Below are 21,592 nucleotides of genomic sequence, written 5' to 3' on the forward strand. Positions count from 1 at the left end.
GATAGATAGATAGATAGATAGATAGATAGATAGATAATGTTACTTTTTCGCAGCTATAAAGGCAGATACACCTCGCACCATTAATAAAGGATGGTGAACTGAGATATAATGCAGCATTTTCAGATCTCTACAGTACAAGAACTATAATTCCGGACTAGTTAACCACTGCCATTGTAGAACTATAAGTGCCAGCACACTCTGCCATCCAGAGACTTCCAGGGGACAGTTGCATACGTAGATCCAGAATAGATGCAGCGGTACCGGTTGATTACCCCACTCTGGGTCTGCTCCTAGGGTTAATCTTTAATACAGATGATTGTAAACGCTTTCATGAGCTAACGACATCTCCGTTGAAAAGCACCGGTGTGCCGGGGTTCTGCAGAGACAGCGATAAGGTTATATAATCCAGTTTGCAGTCACCAGCAGACAGTGCGGACTCATCACCAGTCTGAGCCAGCGTTGCGCAGGGCTGCTCATTTCAGGACCCTGGAGAGCCGAGGAGGGCTCGCTCCTGAGCGCCTGGGAAACTCATGGGAACAGGGGAGACTAGGTGGGAGGTGTGCAGGGGATGAATAGGGGCAGGGGGGGAGTGAGTGAGGTGGATGAGAAGTGCTGGAGAGGATGGCTGGGAGAGCTGCTCCTTCATCCATCGCTTCTTCTGATGCAATAGCAGCTGGATCCCACTCAGGACAATGAGGACCTCACTACTTAAAGGAATAACACGAGCCCCTGCTCTTCCCATCCCACCACTACCCTGAAACCCCCCAGTTTTTGGACGGCAGCTGCTATGGCCATGGCAGGGGGCCGGAGAGGACTGGTGGCTCCTCAAAATACATTTTTGGAGAATATTGTCAGGAGATCTAATGGTAAGGACCTGGAAAAGCCATCTCACTTGCCTTCTTTGTCCAGGACAGAGATGCATTTCATTAGAATGCAGCAGGAGGAATATTTCAGAAAGGCGATAAACCTGGCCAAGGATGCGCTTCCCAATGAATGGTTCACTTCACTAGCCTGGGATTTCTTACTTTTGCAGTTTAACCCTTTAGTCACCAGAGATGAGCAACGATGCACAGTGTGCACATTTCACAACCCTGTGACAGCCAAGGGGGTTAAGGGAATATTATTCAACCTGTTTAATCACCCAAAGTGAGACACCCCAATTAGAAGGTAATACAGATTTCACATCTTGATGTTGAAGGTTTGTATTGTTTGCGTGGATTACTGGATATATCTCCACTTCACAATGTTTAGGTGACATACAATAGAACAAGCCTGTCTGTATGGGAGATATAGCTACTATATCATTCTATAAATAAATTAACTAAAAAAAACAATTTCCTGTATGCTCCATATCCAGAAACAATTGCGTTGTACTTGCGTTCACTTGATGTTGGATACAGATTTATGGTTCTTTATTGACTGCTCTAGCTCCTTGGTATACCAACGCTAATACGTAACTGCAGCTGCATGTGGAGTAGACTTCATTACTCTCCCTGCAGTGCACATGTCACAGAATGTCACTGTTAATTCCCAATAACTTCCAAAGGGCCAAAAAAGTTTACAGTATATAATTTTTAATCAAATTGGTGCTAATTGGTCGGTAAAGTGAGTTAAATGTTTCAATACAGTCTGCTTCCTTTGTATTATGTTTTGACTTTTAACCTATTAATTGGGAGATCAGTGATTGACTTCTGTACTGCAGACACATACTAAGTGTTGGACAGTCTTAGTGGTTCTGTGTATTCCTTGTAGAAGCTGTGCAGCAGGCAGATGTCACATCAATTATTACAAAGTAGTAATACAGCTCATCAGAGACAAACAGTTCTCCTCATTCACCCTCAGCCTCATCTGCACTTGCCATGCCATACATCATGTATTCTGAGACTCTGCAATCATACAGTATATTGTCTATAGGTCCCTTTACCCAAGTCACACTAGAGGTCATCTTTGTGAAGATCCCTGTAATTGTGTTCTTGGTTTTTCAGACTGTCATTTTGCTGCATTGCTTTCTACCTACACAACTGGGTTCTTTACACCTGCAGTGTTATCCATCTATTGTCTCTTTGGCTAGTAAATAGAGGGTCTTGTGTTATAGAGCATTGCATTGTGTCTAGTGTTCTAGTCTTGTGGAGTCTGGTCTTGCTACACTATATTGACATATATTGGTTGTAAATAATGATCAGTGGTAGAACATTCTCTATTGTTTCTTTTGTACAAATCTTCACTGCAGACACAGCACTTCTATTAATGTCATGATCTGTTCTGTCCCAGCTGTTGTGGAGTTAGTAGGTCCTGCCAGCCAAGGCAGGCATGCTGGGCCTTATAGTTCATAAACAGGGAGTCGAATCTTACCTGTAGTGATTACCAGTTTGTATAGTAGGGTACACTCACAAGCAGTCATAAGCCTATACTCTACTCTGATCATGTACTGTACTGTAGGTGGCACTAGTAGTAGATTTGCTGATTGGACATTATATGAGTGATAGTCTTCAGCACCCAGGGCAGCCGAGGGGTATGTTGGGCCCCGGTTTGGGGGGGGGTGGCCTAATCGTGGGAGGCGTGGCCAACTCCCACAATTAGGCCGTGCACCCAAAATGTTTAGGGGGTGAAACACACTTTAAAGTCGAGGGGGGTGTTATTGTCGCCCCCCCCCCCCCCCAGCAGTAGCAGCAGCACATACCTACAGCATGTGCTGTGCTCAGTCAGCATGAGCTCTCACACTATCAGTGAGATGCTCATGCTGAGCCTGCTATCAGCACAGCACATGCTGTAGGTGTGTGCTGCCCCGGAGGGACGGAGGGGGAAGGGGGGGGGCAGACCAGTGCCCCCATGGGGCCCCTCCAGCAAGCCTGGGCCTGGGTAATTAGTACCTGCTCCCCCTCCCTCTCGGCTGCCCTGTCAGCACCAGCATATCGTGTCCAGTGTGAAATGTTGCAGAATTCCTCAACAGCATAAATGTTACACTTATATACAAATATATTACTATCTGTTGTAATACAACTTTATGGTAGCCGCACATTTCTATTGGAAAAGACATACAAACACTGTCCTAGTTGCAGCTGCTAGGTCATTGTACAGGTGTCACACAAATTCAGGTCATTTTACAGTAACTGATTGATTTATCAAATTGCATAGTGGTTTTGTATTAAGGGGGTTATTCAGACCTGATCGCACAGCTGCAAATTCATAGTCCGGGCTATAATCAAACGACTGCGCATACAGGTAATAAAATCCTGCTAATATTGCTGTTGCTGGCCGTACGCAAGTTGTTTGACAGAAAGCTGACGTTTGTGGGTGGTAATCGGGTGTTTTCTGGGAGTGTCAGGGAAAGGCATTCCCAGGCATTTGAAGGGAAGTCATGTGACATCAGCTCCAACCCCGCACAGCCTGTTTCTATCGCAGCCACCGAGTAAGTCCCGGTTTACACACAGGTTGCACACACTGGAAAAATCATTAGGTGGATTTGCTGCTAATCGCCGATCTGCATAACTTCCGCAAGCCAATCACCAGCCGTGCCCATCGATGTACAGGGCGGGATTTCACTCTGGCTGGGTGACGGTTATCTGATCGCAGGTCTCTTCAAATTAGCAGAGATCCGATCAGGTCTGAATAAATTCCTACGGCTTTAGTAACATTGAGCCACTAACATCTATGTATGTGCTCTTTATAATACATCAGGTATATCTTTACAATACATTTATAAGACATCAGGGTGTCTATGCTTGAAATACTTTATGAATTCTAATTGAGTTTCTGAAACATCCATGAATATATTGCTATACATTTGTTTAATCTCCCAGATCAGCAATGCTTGGCAGTCATCTCCTCAGACACAGCGGAGAATGAATTGTGCAAAAGTGTTTTAGTTCATTTATAAACACATGACTTGGAAAGCAATTTGGTGTTTTCTAGGTCATTAATTGATTAAACTAGTTGCACTAAGGCTTCCACTGCGAAGCAATACACATCAGGTTTGTTCCCTTCTGCACCTTTTCTTAAAATATTTCATAGTCACGGCAAGATAATGTATATGCTTATAGGGGGTTATTCTGATTCACTCGGAAAGGCACAATCACTCTCTAATGGACAAAACCATGTGCACTGCAGGTGGGGCTGATGTAACATGTGCAGGGAGAGTTAGATTTGGGTGTTTTATTGTTTCTGTGCAGGGTAAATACTGGCTGCTTTATTTTTACACTGTAATATAGATATCAGTTTGAAGTAAAACCCCACCCAAATCTAACTCTCTCTGCACATGTTACATCAGCCCCACCTGCAGTGCATATGGTTTTGGGCATTAGAGAGTAATTGTGCCTTTCCGAGTGAATCAGAATAATCCCCATTATCCTACTGAATGGGAGAATACATAAGTATGTAAAGGTTTCTGTGCTCAGATATAGATACCTATATAAAGAATCAAGATGCATTTGTATTTGTTAGGCATGTGCAGAGCAATGTGACTTTGTACTTCTCAGGAAGTGTTCATTCTTACTGAGTTTTGCACAAGAGTCTGTCTGTGTCCATTGTGGTTTCGGAGAATGACGATTACCAACACTTTGTGATTGATAATTGTTTTATTGACAATTTTACTATGAACATTTTATAATATAAATCTAAACCATAGTATAAACTATTCAACAACCAGGGGACAAGACAATGATATTGTAAACAGTGTGTGTGTGTGTGTGTATGTGTGTGTGTGTGTGTGGGTGGTGGAGGGTGGGGCACTTAGAAAAGGGACCAACAGTGCACTATTGAGCATCTATGTCCATTTATATCGTTTTGGTTATTAGTAGTAATGACTGAAATTTGCACCAAGATGTACAGAGCTGAGTAAAGTTATAGACATCACCATGTATTGATTCAACAGGGTAGGCTCAAATGCGCTAAACCGGTACTCAAGGAGAACTACAGTAGCACTCCCGATCAACACTTGTTCATTAATAAGGTGCGCATGCATGTGATATGCTCACACGCCCCATTCGTGGCAATGCACGCGTAAGCATGTGCAACACTCATGCGTGTCTGTCCCAGCGAGCGGCGTGCCGAGACTGGTCGTCTCGGCGAGCCCACACTACAGATGCATTTTGCTCTAAGACCCCGTCAGACAATAAAAATGATTGCAGGACCCCAGCAGGTTACCGCAGAATGGTCGCTATAAGTGTGGCCAGCAGACAGCACATGCAGGGCAACATTGTGGAGGCACAAAATGATGGGAGGAGTCTGAAGTAACAGTCAATTCAACTGGTTTTTCAGACTCCTTGGATCACTGGCTAAGAGATTAGAGAAGTCATTGGCCTGATTGTCATCAATATGAACTTGTGACCCCATGCTGAGATGGTCACGACCCACTTGGGGGTCAGAACCCACAGTTTGGGCACTAGTTCCATATAAATCAGATCTGGTTGGTTGGAGATTTTGGTTATTGAAGCATCCCTTAAATGATAACACAAGATAATATGGACCTGCAAATTGGTCCACCACCTATAAGGTCAGAAAAGTGCTGATTTTGACAAAAATTCTATAAGACGTAAGTAATGTGTAATCTGCAGGACTAGGATTAAGTATAACAATGCATTCCAACACATTATTACTGTTCCTTAAAATTTAGTCCTGCCACATAGTGTTTTATTGCCTTCTTGTTGTGCATCTTGAATTCCAGACTATGAAATATCTACATCAGTATAATGGAACGATGTTTGTGTTTTGTGTGTGCCTGTATGGATGTTCCACCATAACTCTCGAACGCTTTAACTAATAGTCCTTAAACTTTGCACACTTCCTTTTCATCTTAAGGGACAATCTAAGTTTGAAGATGTGTTTAATCAGACTAGCCCTTAATGTTGCTGTCATAAGGGTTTATTTCTGTTGTTTTCATGCATTGTGATATGTAGTTGGGAAGCTTATGACTTTCTGAATACAACACAATAAACATACACCCTTTTCACTTTACAAAACTTTCAACAAACTGAAGTTAATAAGCGACTCATCGGCAGAGTGGACTGTGAATCGAACACTGTAGATATCGTTGTGAAATCCATGTGAGATCGATCCCCAGTCAGTTATTTTTTTCTCTTGATTGTTTGCTTATTCATTGAGGGTTTTCAGGATCATCTGTCCTGCAATGTTGGGAAGGGTAGGTTGGAGACCTGCTCTGGCTGCTGCAGCAGCTCCTGCCCTGCTGTGGTTTGGATGGGTAGGTGGATAGTTTAAGACTTGCTCTGGCTGCTGCAGCAGCTCCTGATCTGCTGTGGTTGGGAAGGAGAAGTGGATAGTTGGATACCTGTTGTGGCTGCTGCAGCAGTTTTGCCCTGCTGTAGTTACGAAGGGTAGGTTGAACAAGAATTGCATAAGCATAAACTTTCGCGCTTTAAAACTAGTATTTAATATTATAGGTTCTGGACCTGATAATTTTTGTGGCAACATAAAATGAAAGACTACCAAGAGATATAAAAAAAAACCTCGCTTGCACTGAGGCCATCTATGTGATGTTTTAAAGTGAAGTGATCACTAATATGATGACTTCTCCTCTGGGAGCAGGGTGCACTTATGCACATGCACTGTAAGCTGCCCCGCTTCACATTCCGGTACTTGGGAAATTCAGCAATTAAGCAGCCCCCATAGAATAGGTGCCTATGAAATCTGCTATAGTCCCCCATCAGGGCATACTTAATATTTGGAGGATATCCTGCAAATATTCCTTGATTAATAGGCCCAGATGCTTTCCAAATCCTGAGTTTATAAATAAGTTGGGAACAAAGCAAAAACACCTTTTTGCATCACCAAAACATGGACAAACCATGTTGTATTGTAAAGGGTGCAAATAGATGTGTCCTCACTGACTGGGTGTCCAAAGAGGACGCCTGGTATGACTGAGCTGCTCCAAGAGATGCCAGTCTGCAACTACACGTATAACCACAAATGAATTGGTGTAGTTGTTGCTCCCGCATTCAATTGTTTATTGCTTTTATTAAACCATAAAGTTTAAATAATCATTCCAGAGCAGTATTATTAATTTGTACAAAATGCCCATCACCATTCTGAATAAGAGTAAAGAGTAACCACCAATAAAATATAAACCATGTAAACCATCAATAAAATAGAAAAAGTCAATGGCATTACATCATAAATGACAATTTATACTAAAAGTATACATTTTTAAAAGCACATGTCACCTATTCAGAGTGGAGGCAGGCATTTTGTGTGACCTTGGCCAGTATTATTGAGAAAGCCATTCCATTATGGATATCCAAAAAACACTAAATCCTAATGTACAATGTCAGTTTACATTTGCAGGAACTTTGCCTTAATTAGAGTTCAATTATTGATCAGCTGCTCACCATTCAGTCTGTAAACTAGTTATCACCTTAACATAGGTCCATGGACTGGTAATGCTACTGTGAAGAGAGTAAGCCTTTATTTACCCAAATCAATCTCCTACCTCACAACAGCCCACACAGTGGCGTAGCGCCAATTTTTGTGCCTTCCCGCCGGAAAATATCAGCGTCTCGCCTCCCCCTAAAATTTAACCCTGCATCCCCGCCCTGTCTTATAGCCTGTCCCGGCCGTCACTCTGTGGCCACCAGCCAGGAGCCGCAGATCTACTAGCAGACCTGTCCTCCTCCTGGCTTCCTATGACAAAATGTCCATCACAAAATGGCCGCCCCCTACAGCAGACCATTTTTAAGGATGCCAGAGGAGGCCGCCGCTGCCTCCTCTAGCATCTTAAAAAACTGTCTGCTCTAAGGGGGCGGCCATTTTGTGATGGACATTTTGCCATGAGCCAAGAGGAGTGCCGGACTAGTAGATCTGCAGCTCCCGGCCGATGGCCACAGAGTGACGGCCGAGACAGAGGAACAGACTGGGAACAGGGAATTATACAGCGACAGTGAGGGAGGGATGAGGCAGAGCTAGCTTTTAAACTAGTTATACAGAGTGAGCTTTTATACTCAGGATAGATAGGATTATTGTATGGTATTATATTAGATATAGCTATTTTCCATCCTTTATTGTTTTTGCAGCTTTTTCTCAGGATCACAATGCTTGGCTATACTACACATGTCCCTCTTGCACAGAGGCAAATGTTTACCTTTGATGACACAATGCATTTTGGAGCTTTGCTTAAGCAAAACAATGATATGTTTATTGGATTAGGTTTAACTATAGATTCAGACCATGTATTATTCATTGGGAAAAAAATGCACATGTAAATGTTGACTTAAAAAGTGCACAATAATGTCAGTAAAGATTTACAGCATACTGGGGCAGATGTATTAAGCCTTAACAAGAGATAAATGCACGGGTAATAAAGAGAGATAAACATCCATCTAATCACATCCTAGCTGCCATGTTACAGCATAGTTGCAGACTTTTTTGCTGCCCTCTCCGGGAGAGTGCAGCCAGCTCACCGTAGTAGGGGGGGCGGGGCCATCGCTGTAAGGGGGGAAAGGGGTGGACCGGGGGCGGAGCCACAGACAGGCTGCACTATTGGGGGCGTGTCTAGCGTGATCACGGCATTTTATCCGCGCCCCAGCAGTGCAATGCCTGTATATCAGGCATTGCATACACACTGAGCGGCTTTCCCCCTGCCCAGCACCGATGGAGGGAGGGGGGGGGAGGATGACGTTGACGTTGAATAGCGGAGGTATAACTGGCAGATGAACGGCTGTTTTGAGCGACTTTCAGTTCAAAGTCGCCCAGTGTGTATGGGCCTTTACTTAAATTATTTATTTATTTATCAAACACCTACCAGCAGAGGTTTAGTGGAGAACCTTAATACTGTCAGCTTGGATCATTTTATTGCTGGTCCCTTTTCCAAAGGGAATAAAGCGTGTACCAAGTAGGCTGAGTCTATAGACACAATGACAAGGGCACTTCATATTGCGGGTTTCCCAGTTATTGCTACCATCATATAGGCTAGTTATTTAAAGTGGGAGACATAGGGGATCTATGCACTAAGTTCTGGAGAGAGATGAAGTGGAGATAGATAAAGTATCAATTAACTAGCTGTGAAAACTGTCATTTTCAAACACGGCCTGTAACATGGCAGGATCTGATTGGCTGATACCTTATCTCCATACAGTTTATCTGTCTCTGAGTCCAAGGCATAGTAAATATACCTTTTATATATATATATATATATATATATATATATATATATATATATTAACTCTAGCAAGGTCACCATCATCATCATCACCACCACAAGTATACATCTTGCATTGGGAGTCAAACACCTGACACAGATACATCTCCTTGCAGACGTATCTACTGCTGCCTCCCCCCTGTATGCACTGCAATAACATACAACCAATGCTATGAATGGGAAATATCCTGCATCTTATTCGGAATGCGATATATGCCGTCCCGGATCACATGCACAGTGATCTTTAGTATGGCTTTGTTACGCAGAATTTCCCAGGTAGGAGTTCTGCAATGTTTGTTTTCTGGAGCTTAAAACATGGCAAATGCAGTCAAAGCTCCAAAATCATCACGTTTCACTACATATTGACACACCCTATATGAGGCTCAGTGTACTGTGTTTAGATGATTTACAGTATACTGCACATATAAGGCAAGCTTAGTAACATTCATATGTTCTACAGCAGTCCAAAATATCTTGCTTTTAAACCACTTAACACAATAAATACAGGAAATTGCCCCAATAGCCACTTTCTTTACTGAGTCAATTAATAATGAATTAATAATGAAGGCAATTAGCACACAGTTACTGTCCATTAAATGTTACATTTAATGGAACGTGGGGTTATAGACTGTACTGTGTACTTGCAAATAGTAGCAAATGTACACCAATGAGCACACGGGAATGTAAAACAAAGTTGCAAACAAACACAACAAAGGACAACATATATCCAGGACACCAGGACTGGTGAGGTGCACAACTAGCCATTATTTACACCTTAGTTACTAGTACACTGAATCTATCAGGACGCGGTACATTCACACATGTCAACATAGACACAAAAAACGGCAAAAACTCATGTTGACCTTTTTGCATTTGTGCTTGTGTTGACCTTTTGACCACCTCGACATTATGCATGCCAACTTCTTCCATGTGTCGACCTTTTCACTGTCGACCAATAGTGGTCGACCCTTTGACAGCCGACATAATGACCCATACCCTTTCGTCCTTCAGAGAACACTCATGTATTCCTCAGAAGAATAGACTGTAGAAACTACAAATCCTACTGTATGCTGCTAAATGGCAAGTGTGCCATATTCTGCCCAGTGCGTTACACCAATACAAAGGCTTATGTAAATGTATATCAGTGATGAGAAGAGAGCAACTTCAGAATTGTTAGGTCCATCTTGTAACAGATTCGCAGTCGCAAATATTTCTAATTAACAATAGTAATGTGTCCAATGTCTGTAGTGATCCCATTATTGATCAGCTAGATGCACACATCCAAAGCAGAGCTACAGATAAATGAAGGCTGACACTGGTGGCTGAGATGAAGCCAAGAAGATTCACTTGTAGGTGAAGATTAATACTAGACTGGAATCCATCTCTAAGCATGTAACCCGCCATGCATTGATATTGCCCTAGATAAACTATGCTGCTACTTTTCCTGTATGTGTGGTGCGACCTTTGCTCCAGGAGTAATGACAGTTTCCATACCAATTTATTCATCTTCATTTATAGTACAAGGTTCTACTGGGTATAAAACAAAGCCACCATTATGCAGTAGTAGATTTGAGAATTTGGGTTGGGGAGGAGATTGTGGTGTGTGTATGTGTGTGTGTGGGGGGGGGGGTAGTGATCATACTGGATCTGCCAATGGCTGGAGGACAGGATCACACCCCCCCCCCCCAACTCTCTGCTCAAATTTATGTTTATTTTTTTTAACATACATTTTCATAAGGGGGTGTGGACCACACACACCAAAAAATTACATCGACCCCCCACAGTTCTCTACACCACTGGACACGCCTCTGTTTTGAAAAGTGGAGGCTGTCACTGCCCCCTCTCTGCCAAATGGCATCAGACTGCCTGTCTCTAACAGTCTGGTGCCACACTGTGACCAACATCGCACAGACCCATACAGCACATGCGCAAGATGGGTTCATTGTAGGCACAAAGGTCCTTATTATGGTTCACTCCTTATGGCAAATTCCTTCTTAGATGGACAAAAACATGTGCACTGCAGGTGGGGCAGATGTAAAGTGTGCAGAGATAATTAGAATTGGGTGAATTATTTTGTTTCTGTGCAGAGTAAATACTGGCTGCTTTATTTTTACACTGCAATATAGATCTCACTTTGAAGTAAAACCCCACACAAATCTAAAGCTGGCCATACATCAGAAAGATCGATCTTAAGATCGATTGCACTCATGATTGTGTACAATTTCCCTTGAAATCCCCAGCAGTCCTTGGTGGTTTTTGGACACACAATCTACACACAATCCATCATACAATCAGTCATACAATCCATCTGCTGTATGATTTTGTACACAAGATGTGCACACAATCTGCATACAATCCATCATACAATCAGTCATACAATCCATCTTATGATTGATTGTATGATTGTGTACACAAGATGTGCACACAATCTGCATACAATCCATCTTACAATCAATTGAGATTGTATGATTGGGTACAATATCTTTCTGATGTATGGCCAGCTTAACTCTCTCTGCACAAGTAACCTCTACCCCACCTGCAGTGCACATGGTTTTGTCCATCTAAGAAGCAATTTTCCAGAAGGACTGAACCAGAATAAGGCCCCACGTATCAAACTTCAGTCCTTTGCAGCATGCGCTGCTATAGCAACAGGACCTAAATCAGATCCATTCCATCACACATCTTCTGATGTCATTTGCTGATATAAACCTTTTAATGATCTGAGCATAAAGCTGGGTTAGGTATGAAATGTTCACAGTCATCATTATGTTGATCTGACATTGTCTACATGGTCATAACGCCCTCACTCCTCTGACCACATCTTGTCAGTACTGCTTCCATTTGGGGGTACAGTATACAAGATTATGGATATTAAATTGAAACCAATGATATTAGATTTAAACCACTGGTGTCTATTATATTTAAACTAATAATGTAATAATGCCTGGTACTGTTTATGGCTCAAATGTGAGAGACAACTATTTTAGGCGGTTTTCTTACTTAAACAACTTAGAATGAACATAAAATCTATAATCTACCACATACTCTGTACTACTAACACAGCTGTACTCAGGAGGACTTTCTGAGGGTCTCTCCAGTCCCAAATATTCTCAATATATAATAGGTTACACATGACACAGACAGATCAATTGTGCCTGCTGCATATGGGGTAGTGGGGAGAAGCTGGGATACGTAATGCTCCTGTGTCCTTGCACTGCACAAAGGGTGGGATGTATTAAAATACATCGACGCCCTTCGCCGCCCCCCCCGCCGCGATGCTGCCGCATATGTACTAACATATGCGGCTGGCATCGCGGTGCGGTGACGGAGGCCCCACGCGATACCTGGAATGTGGTGTGCGGGGGGTCTCCGTCACCTCCCTGCCGCCACACTCTCCCCTCATGCCGGGGACAGCTATGCATGCTGTCCCCGGCGCTTCCTCCTCCCCCCTGCAGCCGCAAGGATGTCCGGCTGCTTCACTAGGGGGAGGCAGGGCTTACCTTCCGGGGTCCAGGAAGACCCTTCAGGAAGGTAAGCCAGAGGGGGGGTCGGCGAGGCGGCGGGTTTGTGTCGGCGGCGGCGAAAAGAAGCCCATAGGCTTCTATAGGGTATCACCACCCAAAGGTGGCGATACCCTACACTGCGGTATCATTTTTGATACATTGGAAAATGCGGTAAAACCGGGGTTTTACCGCATTTTCCATTTGATACATCTCGCCCATAGTCCAGACCTGCGCTGCACTGCAAACTGTTCTTCTCTGCACTGCACACTCCTCTGATCGCATTGTGCAAAGAAGAGGGAGAGCCGGTGACCTCAGTGTGCCCTGGGTGTGGTCCATTGGCAGAGGGGGGCGGAGTATAATGTCCCCTGCGCCCTACCTCCTATCCGGCTCTGAAGAGATGAGCATCGACCATCAATGTTTCATAATCATTGATGGTTTATGGTCAATGTAAAATACTTTTTCCATCAATGGCAGAGAACCAGATGGTTTTCCTACATCGATGGCACTTCATAACCAAATAGTTTTTTTTTTCCCCAAGGTGCTGGGACATGAAGCATAGCTCCGCCCCTGACACCTGTGAAGCCCCATCCCCAGTGCTGATTAGTTAGTCAAAGTAAAGGGATGACCATAGATGGTCATCAATCACATAGTATGTTGCTATCGATTGATACTTACACTATCAGCAACGATGGCCACCATCGATGGTAACTGCTCTTGTGGTAGCTCTGGCATAATGTTGATAGGGCAGATGTATTAAGCCTGACGAAGAGATAAACTGGAGATAAAGTGGAAGGAAGGAGATAACGCACCAGCCAATCAACTCCCAACTGTCATACTTCAAATACAGCTGATTGGCTGGTGCTTTATCTCCTTCCTTCCACTTTATCTCCAGTTTATCTCTACTCTAGACTTAATACATCTGCCCCAATATTCGGGGAACCCTCCTTCTAGTGCCTAACCTCACCCCCCTCACAGCCTACCTTCAACCTCCCCCCACAGCCTAACTTTAACCCACGTGCCCGTTGCCTAACTCCTAATGTTGACATGTTACCTGTCAACAATTTAACAATGTCAACATTATAAATTTCGACATTGTTAATGTCAACCTTTTTAATACAGCCACCACTGGATCAACTCCTGCTGTCCCAGGTGCCTTCTTACATATACTCTTCCTGAAACACACCATATTATATACTTACGTTTTCTTTGTACCCTTCAAAGCCCTAGACTCTGCTACTCATATTTAATTTTTTTATATGTCCCTAGAAGTTTTTTCTTTCCTGTGAAAGCCGCTTGCTTTCTACAAAATTTCCCAGCGCTGCCAAATGACACTGTAAGCTCATAAACTCTTGAGCGGTCTCCGATCCTGGTATAAAATCTAATATTCAATAGTACTTTTAAACATCCATCTCATCACTGCTCTTACTGTTAATTGTTACTTTAGTTATAGCACTCATAAACTTATTTTATGCACTTTGACTTCTTTGTTGCTATGTATACCATCATTTAGATAATACGATGTACACTCCATAGCAGGCTTGCCATTTTTGCTCCAGTATGTATAGTTTTTATTTTTATATTGTAAGCCACAGACTTTGTGGCACTTCTTAAGTAAATATTAATATAAATCATAAAAATCATTGAATAGAATGTGTTATAGGACAAGTTTAGATTTGTAGACTTATATAAAATAGATATTGGCAGTTGCGGCTCCTACCGCTTCGGCAGCAGCCCATAGATGTCACATCATGGTCCCGGTGCCTGTACAATACAGATGAAAGGCAACGGGACCGGCACATGTGCAGTACCGATCTAAGTGCAGCGCATGCACAGGCCCCTGGTTCTATGGGCTGCTTCAGCTGCAGTCCATAGAAGCCAAAGAGGCAGCCCTAGAGGGATGTTATATACCGCCCAGTGGGACTGCCTTAAATGATTAGCAGGTCCGCCTATAAGAAGTCACTGCCAGTCTCAAAGACTGCATCTGGCTTCACTTGAGCTGAGCACAGTAGCAGATTTTACATGGGGGGGGAATCACTGGCCTGAAAATCGCTCAGTGCATACACACTGAGCAATTTTTGGCACGTCTAAGCGATGATTTAGGTTCTCTAAAGCCAGACACATAATATTGGGTGAGGCACAGTTTCCTGTCACAAATTTAAGGATGATTATGAGGGATACATCTTTCTTATACTTAATCCAAGGGCCAGCTGTGGAACATCAAAGATGCTGGCTCCACACTTGCACTTGTGGGGCTGGAGAGTGGATAATGGTGGCAGTGTGGGTTTGGGACGGGGCAGTAGGTTGAAGTTTTGCCTGGGGGGGCCAAGGAGCCTTATACCGGGCCACAGTGTACAGCCGACAATGGTTTTGTTTCCAGGATTCACCTATGCTTTTCAGACAGACAACTGCTCACTGGACACAATTGCATCCAGAGCAGAACACCATTGCAGCACTGCCAGTATAGAAATGGGCATATAATTACCACTGTATATAACATGCACTGCTGCTGCAGCTCATTTTCCCTGCATGTATAACACAGAATAAACAGAGCTGTAAAATAAATTAAACACTGACACTGTTAACGTTTCTTTCTTCTTTTTTCGTGTGTGTAAAATATATCTTCCTGACTTTTAACACTGCCGTCTTTCTAAAGCACTGGAGACCTGCCAACAGGCTTCTGCTGTCTAATGATATATTTAGATAAGAAGTCTTTACAGGCTGAACTGGAGTGTTCTCTGCAATGCCGCATTGCCTGTTGTACAATGCAAACATGAAGGAACAGTCGCTGAATAACTTCAATACTGAACCTTATTCTATGGTACTAGAGAGTAGCCCCCCCCCCCCCCCCCAAAATAAGTCACCCAATGTGCCTGATAATATATCCTATGCAGCCTCAGTTTGGTTTTTCTTGTTCTACTGTATATTAGAAAATGTTACTATTATTTATTTTAAATGTCAGTTAAGCTAGATACATATTTTGGGTGTGGTATATGGTATCGACAGTCGGGATGCCGACAATCATTAGCCAACGTCGGGATCCCTCCCGGACTCATACAGCATGGCGAGTGCAACAAAGCCCCTTGTGGGCTTGCTGCGCTCGCCATGCTGCGGGCACGGTGGCTCGCTACGCTCGCCATCTATTCTATTCTCCCTCTATGGGGGTCGTGGAGAATAGCTGGTGGCCGTCGGGCAACCGTCTGTCGGAGTTTTGACAGTTGGGATCCCGATGTCGGGTAAATGACTGTCGGGACCGCGTCCGGCACCCACATATTTTTTGCAATATATAATTCTGACACGGATCAGAGTGATATATCACACATGTTGTAGAGTGTGTGTCCCCAATCCATCATTCCCGGCCGTTGTTCCTTTGGACACCTCATTGGATGTGTTACACATTCAATTGCACAATTCCTTGGCTGACGCAGTGTAGTTACATGCAGAATATAAGGATACATTGTGCTATTGTACAGCAGATTATATAGTGTGTAATGTAATTACATCACATTAACACATTGTGCTGTCAGGTGTGTACCCAGCTGTAGTCCCCGGAGATAAATAAAATACAGCTGTCTCCTGTTCACAATGAATGCCGTATGCTGACTGAACCAGGGACAGAAGTTTATACCAGGATAGAACCCCAGTGGAATCTTTTTTTAGGATGCTGGCAGCAAATAAACAGAGCCCTGTGTTTTATTTTGTTGTAAATCAAAGTACCAGCCAATTAGCTTCTGCCTTATATTTTATAGAAACATGACAGTTAGGAGCACATTGGTTGTTACATTGGGGCAGATGTATTCGATTGGCTAGTGCGTTATCCCCTTCCACTTAATACATCTGTCCTAACATGCGCTAATGACAGCCTGCCGAGTTACGCTGGAGAAGCGGGACCCGTTATTTAAAAAACGTTATCGGCAGTTTCACACATCTGCCCCAATGTTAGAATCATGGAAAGTATTTCATATTTAAAAATCTAACATAAAGCTGTTTTTGATAGTGTCAGATATAGGACATTACAATTCCATACCTCCCAACATTCCTATGTCCCCCATCGGGACCCCGCCGTGTACGGGCCCGAAAAGGCTAAATAAGAATCTACTATTTATATCAGTGAAATTAATTATTAAATAAATTAATCAATCCCAAATATTTTTTTCTCATGCAAATTTGGGGTCATATGGGATTTGTCTTTGATTAGCACAAAATTAACTGACAGTTGATCTGACAGACGCACACGCTACTGTCATGGGTTTTATGTTAGTTTCCACATGATATGTACAATTTTGTTGCGGATTAGAGAACATCTATAAATATGTCATTACTGCAATCTATAACCTGAAGGTTCAGTCACCACAGCAACACCTACATCTCCAATAAAACTATGGCAACATTAATGTAATCACCAGCTGGGATTGGTATTACAGAATGATATGCCTTACATATTTGCTATAATGATAGGGTAAAAGAGGACAGTGCTTATTTTAGCAGCATTATGGGCCCCCAGGCGAAGCAGTGCACTAGCTCCCCTACCTACACAACCTCCCCTCTCTGCCCTGCTTGATGATAAGTGACCTGGGGGAAGCAATGTCTTGTTTTACCTGCTGGATCATAACGTCAGGCGCGATGACATCATGCTCAACATCCAGTGCGACCACTGGAGGAGGAAGACAGGGGGAGGAGGCCATAGCTAACAGGTTTGCCATAAGAAACATTTTATAGGGGCTCTGAGGCCCCAATGCTTGTGGGGCCCCCCGGGCAGTAGCCCATCTTGCCCAGTGGGAAAGATGGCCATGAATGAGGATACAAATGGAGTATCTTTAGAAAAATCTTTACCGCATCCCCTACACCCGGCTCAAATATATTCAGGAAGTAACAACTACATTTTGTACTGCTGGAACAGTGTTATGCAGAAATCATGAACGGGTCCTGAACATGGTTACTGCGAATCAGCCAAATTACCTAATGCTTATACTGTACTTGCATTATGGGGTTAAAGTGTGTGTGTGTGTGTGTGGGGGGGGGGGGGGCAGAACACTTTGGTAATGTCACACCACCTATAATGGTAGGTGTGACAGTTCCACCTCCACCACAGCCCTGCAGAGTCATTCCATCAGAAAAGCTGCGTACTATAGGTAAAACAGCTAGCAGGACAGTTGGTGGAGGCGCTTAAAGTATCAACAGTGAGGAATAAGCTCAGTCACATCAATTATCTATTTGTTCATTAACAGGTTTTTATATAGTGCAGCAAATTCCATAGTGCTTTACAGTGATAACAAAAAACAGTGATTAAAACAAAGTGGGTAGTTATTGACAATCAAAACTGTAAGAAAGCCCTGCTCACAAGCTTACAGTCTATAGAGGAATAGGTGTTATCTATTGCATAATGGTCCACCAGTTTGCAAAGGTTCATAGTGAGCTGTATGATAGTGTAATGCAACAATGTTTGCCAGGGCTCAGGAGGGCGGGAAAGTGAGAGAGAAAATAAGTGAGAATGTTTTGGACTGTACCTTGGGGTGTAATTGGGTTGGAAAGGTTTATGAAGATTACGTGGGTGGTCCTGGAATTTGTTAAGCTTGCTTGAAGAGGTGAGTTTTCAGGGAACCCTTAAAGACTTTCAGCCTAAAGGAGGCATTCCACAGATTGGGTGCAGCCTGAAGAAAATCCTGAAATAATGGATGGGATCAAATAATGCGTGTGGATGAGAAACGTTGATCTTTTGAAGAGCAAGGAGGTCGAGTTGGGAGATATTTTGAGATAAGCGAAGAGATGTACAGTATGCTGGTGTAATTTGGTTTATGGCCTTGTATTGTAAGTAAAAGTATTTTATATTGAATTCTGAAGAATACAGGTAACCAATGGAGGAACTGACAGAGCAGTTTAACAGATGATGAACGTCTGGCTAGGAAGATTAGCCTCGCAGCTGTATTCATGATGGACTGTAGTGGTGAGAGGCTGTATTGGGGAAGGCCAATATGGAGACTTTTGCAATAATCAATGCAGGAGATGATGAGAGCATGGATTAGAGTTTTAGCAGTGTCTTGTGTAATATATTGTTGTATTTTGTATACATTTTTTAGATGCATGTAGCATGATTTTGAGACAGATTGAATGTGGGGAACAAAAGACAGTTCAAAGTCAAGGATGACACCTTGGCAGTGAGATTGAAGGGTGGGTTTGGTTGTAGTGTTCTCAACGGCAATAGAGATATCAGGCTGGTTAATGCTATTGGTTAGAGGAAATATAATTAATTCTGTTTTTTAAATATTCTGTTTGAGGTGGCGAGAAGACATCCAAATGGAAATGGCAGAAAAGCAGTAACCTTTAGACTTACCGTGTTTCCCCGATAATAAGCCCTACCCCAAAATTAAGCCCTATTTTGGACACTGGTCCAAATTAAGCCCTAGGAAGCTGTGGGGCAGTTAGATTAAGAATTCTTTATTGTTGGTGAGCATTACCCTACTGAATGTTATTGAAAGGAGGACTGGGCGCATGTAATGAAAGGAGGACTGGGGCATGTCATGAAAATAGGAATGGGGGCTGTTTAAAATGGACTGGGGGCATGTTATTAAAATAAGCCCTACCCCGAAAATTAGCCCTATTTTGTTTTTTGTTAAAAAATAAATAAAAATAAGACAGTGTCTTATTATCGTGGAAACACGGTAGCAGCAACCAGATCATTCACTACTTTAGTCAGTAATGTCCCTGTGGAGTGTTGGGATTGAAAGCCTGACTGATGTGGGTCCAATAAATTGTGTGAGTTAAGAAAGTGTGTGAGGTGAGTGTAGGCAAGTCTCTCAAGCTTGGAGGGGCATGAAAGCTGAGAGATGTGACAGTAGTTTCAGAGGGTGTTTGGGTCAGAATTGTGTGTTTTTCAGAATGGGAGTAATTACTGCATGTTTGAACAGTGAAGGACAGAGAGATTATAGATTAGTTAAAGTTACGTAGGATGAGCACAGAAGACAGAACATTACTTACTGCATTTGTGAGGGTATAAGATCAGAGGAGAGGTACAGTAGTAGAGTAAGAGGAAGAGAAAAGTGTAGTTACTTCTTCTTCATTTGTCGGATCAAATAATAATAAGGTGCCAGAGGGTTTAGGTAGGAAACTGAGCAGGTCACTGACTGAGAAAGAGCATACCATTTCATCTTGGATCTTTTCAATCTATTAGTAGGAAGCAAGATCTTGTCAGGGGCTGGCTGGCAACTTTTAGCCTAGGGGGCAAGTCCAGAGCACTGGCCCATAATCAGCCAAGTCACCTTCGGAAGGAATGCTTTTGCGCGCCGTAGGCGCGCCGAAAAATTAGGGGCGTGGCCTATCATAAGGGGCGTTGCCTGTACCATGATTGTATTGTGTACCTGCAGATTGCACATTTTAGCGAACCTTGTAATACCCATTACACATAAAGCCACATGCCGTAATGCCAATTACACATTATGCTGAACACCATGATGCCAGTTACACATTACGCCCAACACTGCGATGCTAATTACTCAATACACCGCACACTGTGATGCTAATTACACATTATGCTGCACACCTTGATGCCCATTACACCCCATACTGTGATGGCAATTACCCAATGCTCCCCACACCGTAATGTCCATTACGCCCCATACCATGATGCCCATTACACCGCACAATGTGATGTCCACAGTGCCAGATATGCCCCCACAGTGCAAGATATTCCGCCACAGTACCAAATACACATATGCCCCCACAGTGCCAGACACAAATGCCGCCACAGTGCCAGATATTCTGCCACAGTGCCAAATACGCATATTCCTCCACAGTGCCAGATATGCCCCCAGAGTGCCAGAGACACATATGCCCCCACAGTGCCAGAGACACATATGCCCCCACAGTGCCAGAGACACATATTCCCCCACAGTGCCAAAGACACATATGCCCCCACAGTGCCAGATATGCCCCCACAGTGCCAGAGACACATATGCCCCCACAGTGCCAGAGACACATATGCCCCCACAGTGCCAGAGACACATATGCCCCCTCAGTGCCAGAGACACATATTCCCCCACAGTGCCAAAGACACATATGCCCCCACAGTGCCAGATATGCCCCCACAGTGCCAGAGACACATATGCCCCCACAGTGCCAAATACACATATGCCCCCACAGTGCCAGACACATATGCCCCCACAGTGCCAGATACACATATGCCCCCACAGTGCCAGATACACATATGCCCCCACAGTGCCAGATATGCCCCCACAGTGCCAAATACACATATGCCCCACAGTGCCAGATACACATATGCCCCCACAGTGCCAAATACACATATGCCCCCACAGTGCCAGATACACATATGCCCCCACAGTGCCAAATACACAAATGCCCCACTGTGCCAGATACACATATGCCCCCACAGTGCCAAATACATATATGCCCCCACAGTACCAGATATGCCCCCCACAGTGCCAGATACACATATGCCCCCACACAGTGCCAGATATGCCCCCACACAGTGCCAGATATGCCCCCACACAGTGCCAGATATGCCCCCACACAGTGCCAGATATGCCCCCCACAGTGACAGAAACACATATGCTGGGGTGAGGGAGGGGGGGGGGGGGAGAGCGCTTACCCACTCGCTAGCTGCGGGCCGTGCTGCGGCTGGATCAGCTTCTCCAGCCCTCCTGCGCTGGCCGCGGCTTCCAGAACACGGCCGCGGCTACAGGAAAATGGCCGCCGGCCTCCTGCACTGAGAACATGTCCTCAGTGCAGGGGGCCGGCGGCCATTTTCCTGTAGCCGCGGCCGTGTTCTGTAAGCCGCGGCCAGTGCAGGAGGGCTGGAGAAGCTGATCCAGCCGCAGCACGGCCCGCAGCCAGTGGGTGGGTAAGCGGCCCGGGGGGCATATGGCACTCTGCCCCCCGGCCCAGCCCGCCCCTGGATCTTGTGCATGGATATTGGCTGGTGGGTGGGGTTATG

At 44.1% G+C, this 21,592-nt stretch overlaps 1 protein-coding gene across 5 annotated transcripts in view; it reads left to right on the forward strand.

Moving 5' to 3' along the window:
• The first annotated feature begins 264 nt into the window (after nt 1–264).
• KCNH1 (potassium voltage-gated channel subfamily H member 1) overlaps nt 265–21,592 on the forward strand; it is a 379,704-nt gene continuing 358,376 nt past the window's right edge. For 2 of the 5 annotated variants that reach the window (XM_083175649.1, XM_083175651.1), the window contains exon 1: nt 266–866. In XM_083175649.1, the coding sequence (XP_083031775.1) occupies nt 788–866 (79 nt within the window). In that variant the 5' untranslated portion in view covers nt 266–787. Of the gene's footprint in view, nt 867–21,592 lie in introns of all 5 variants that reach the window. The other 3 variants (XM_083175650.1, XM_083175652.1, XM_083175653.1) reach the window with 2 other exon arrangements.

Source organism: Crinia signifera, chromosome 3, assembly GCF_055691185.1.
Source record: "Crinia signifera chromosome 3, ASM5569118v1, whole genome shotgun sequence".
Taxonomy (NCBI): Eukaryota; Metazoa; Chordata; class Amphibia; order Anura; family Myobatrachidae; genus Crinia; species Crinia signifera.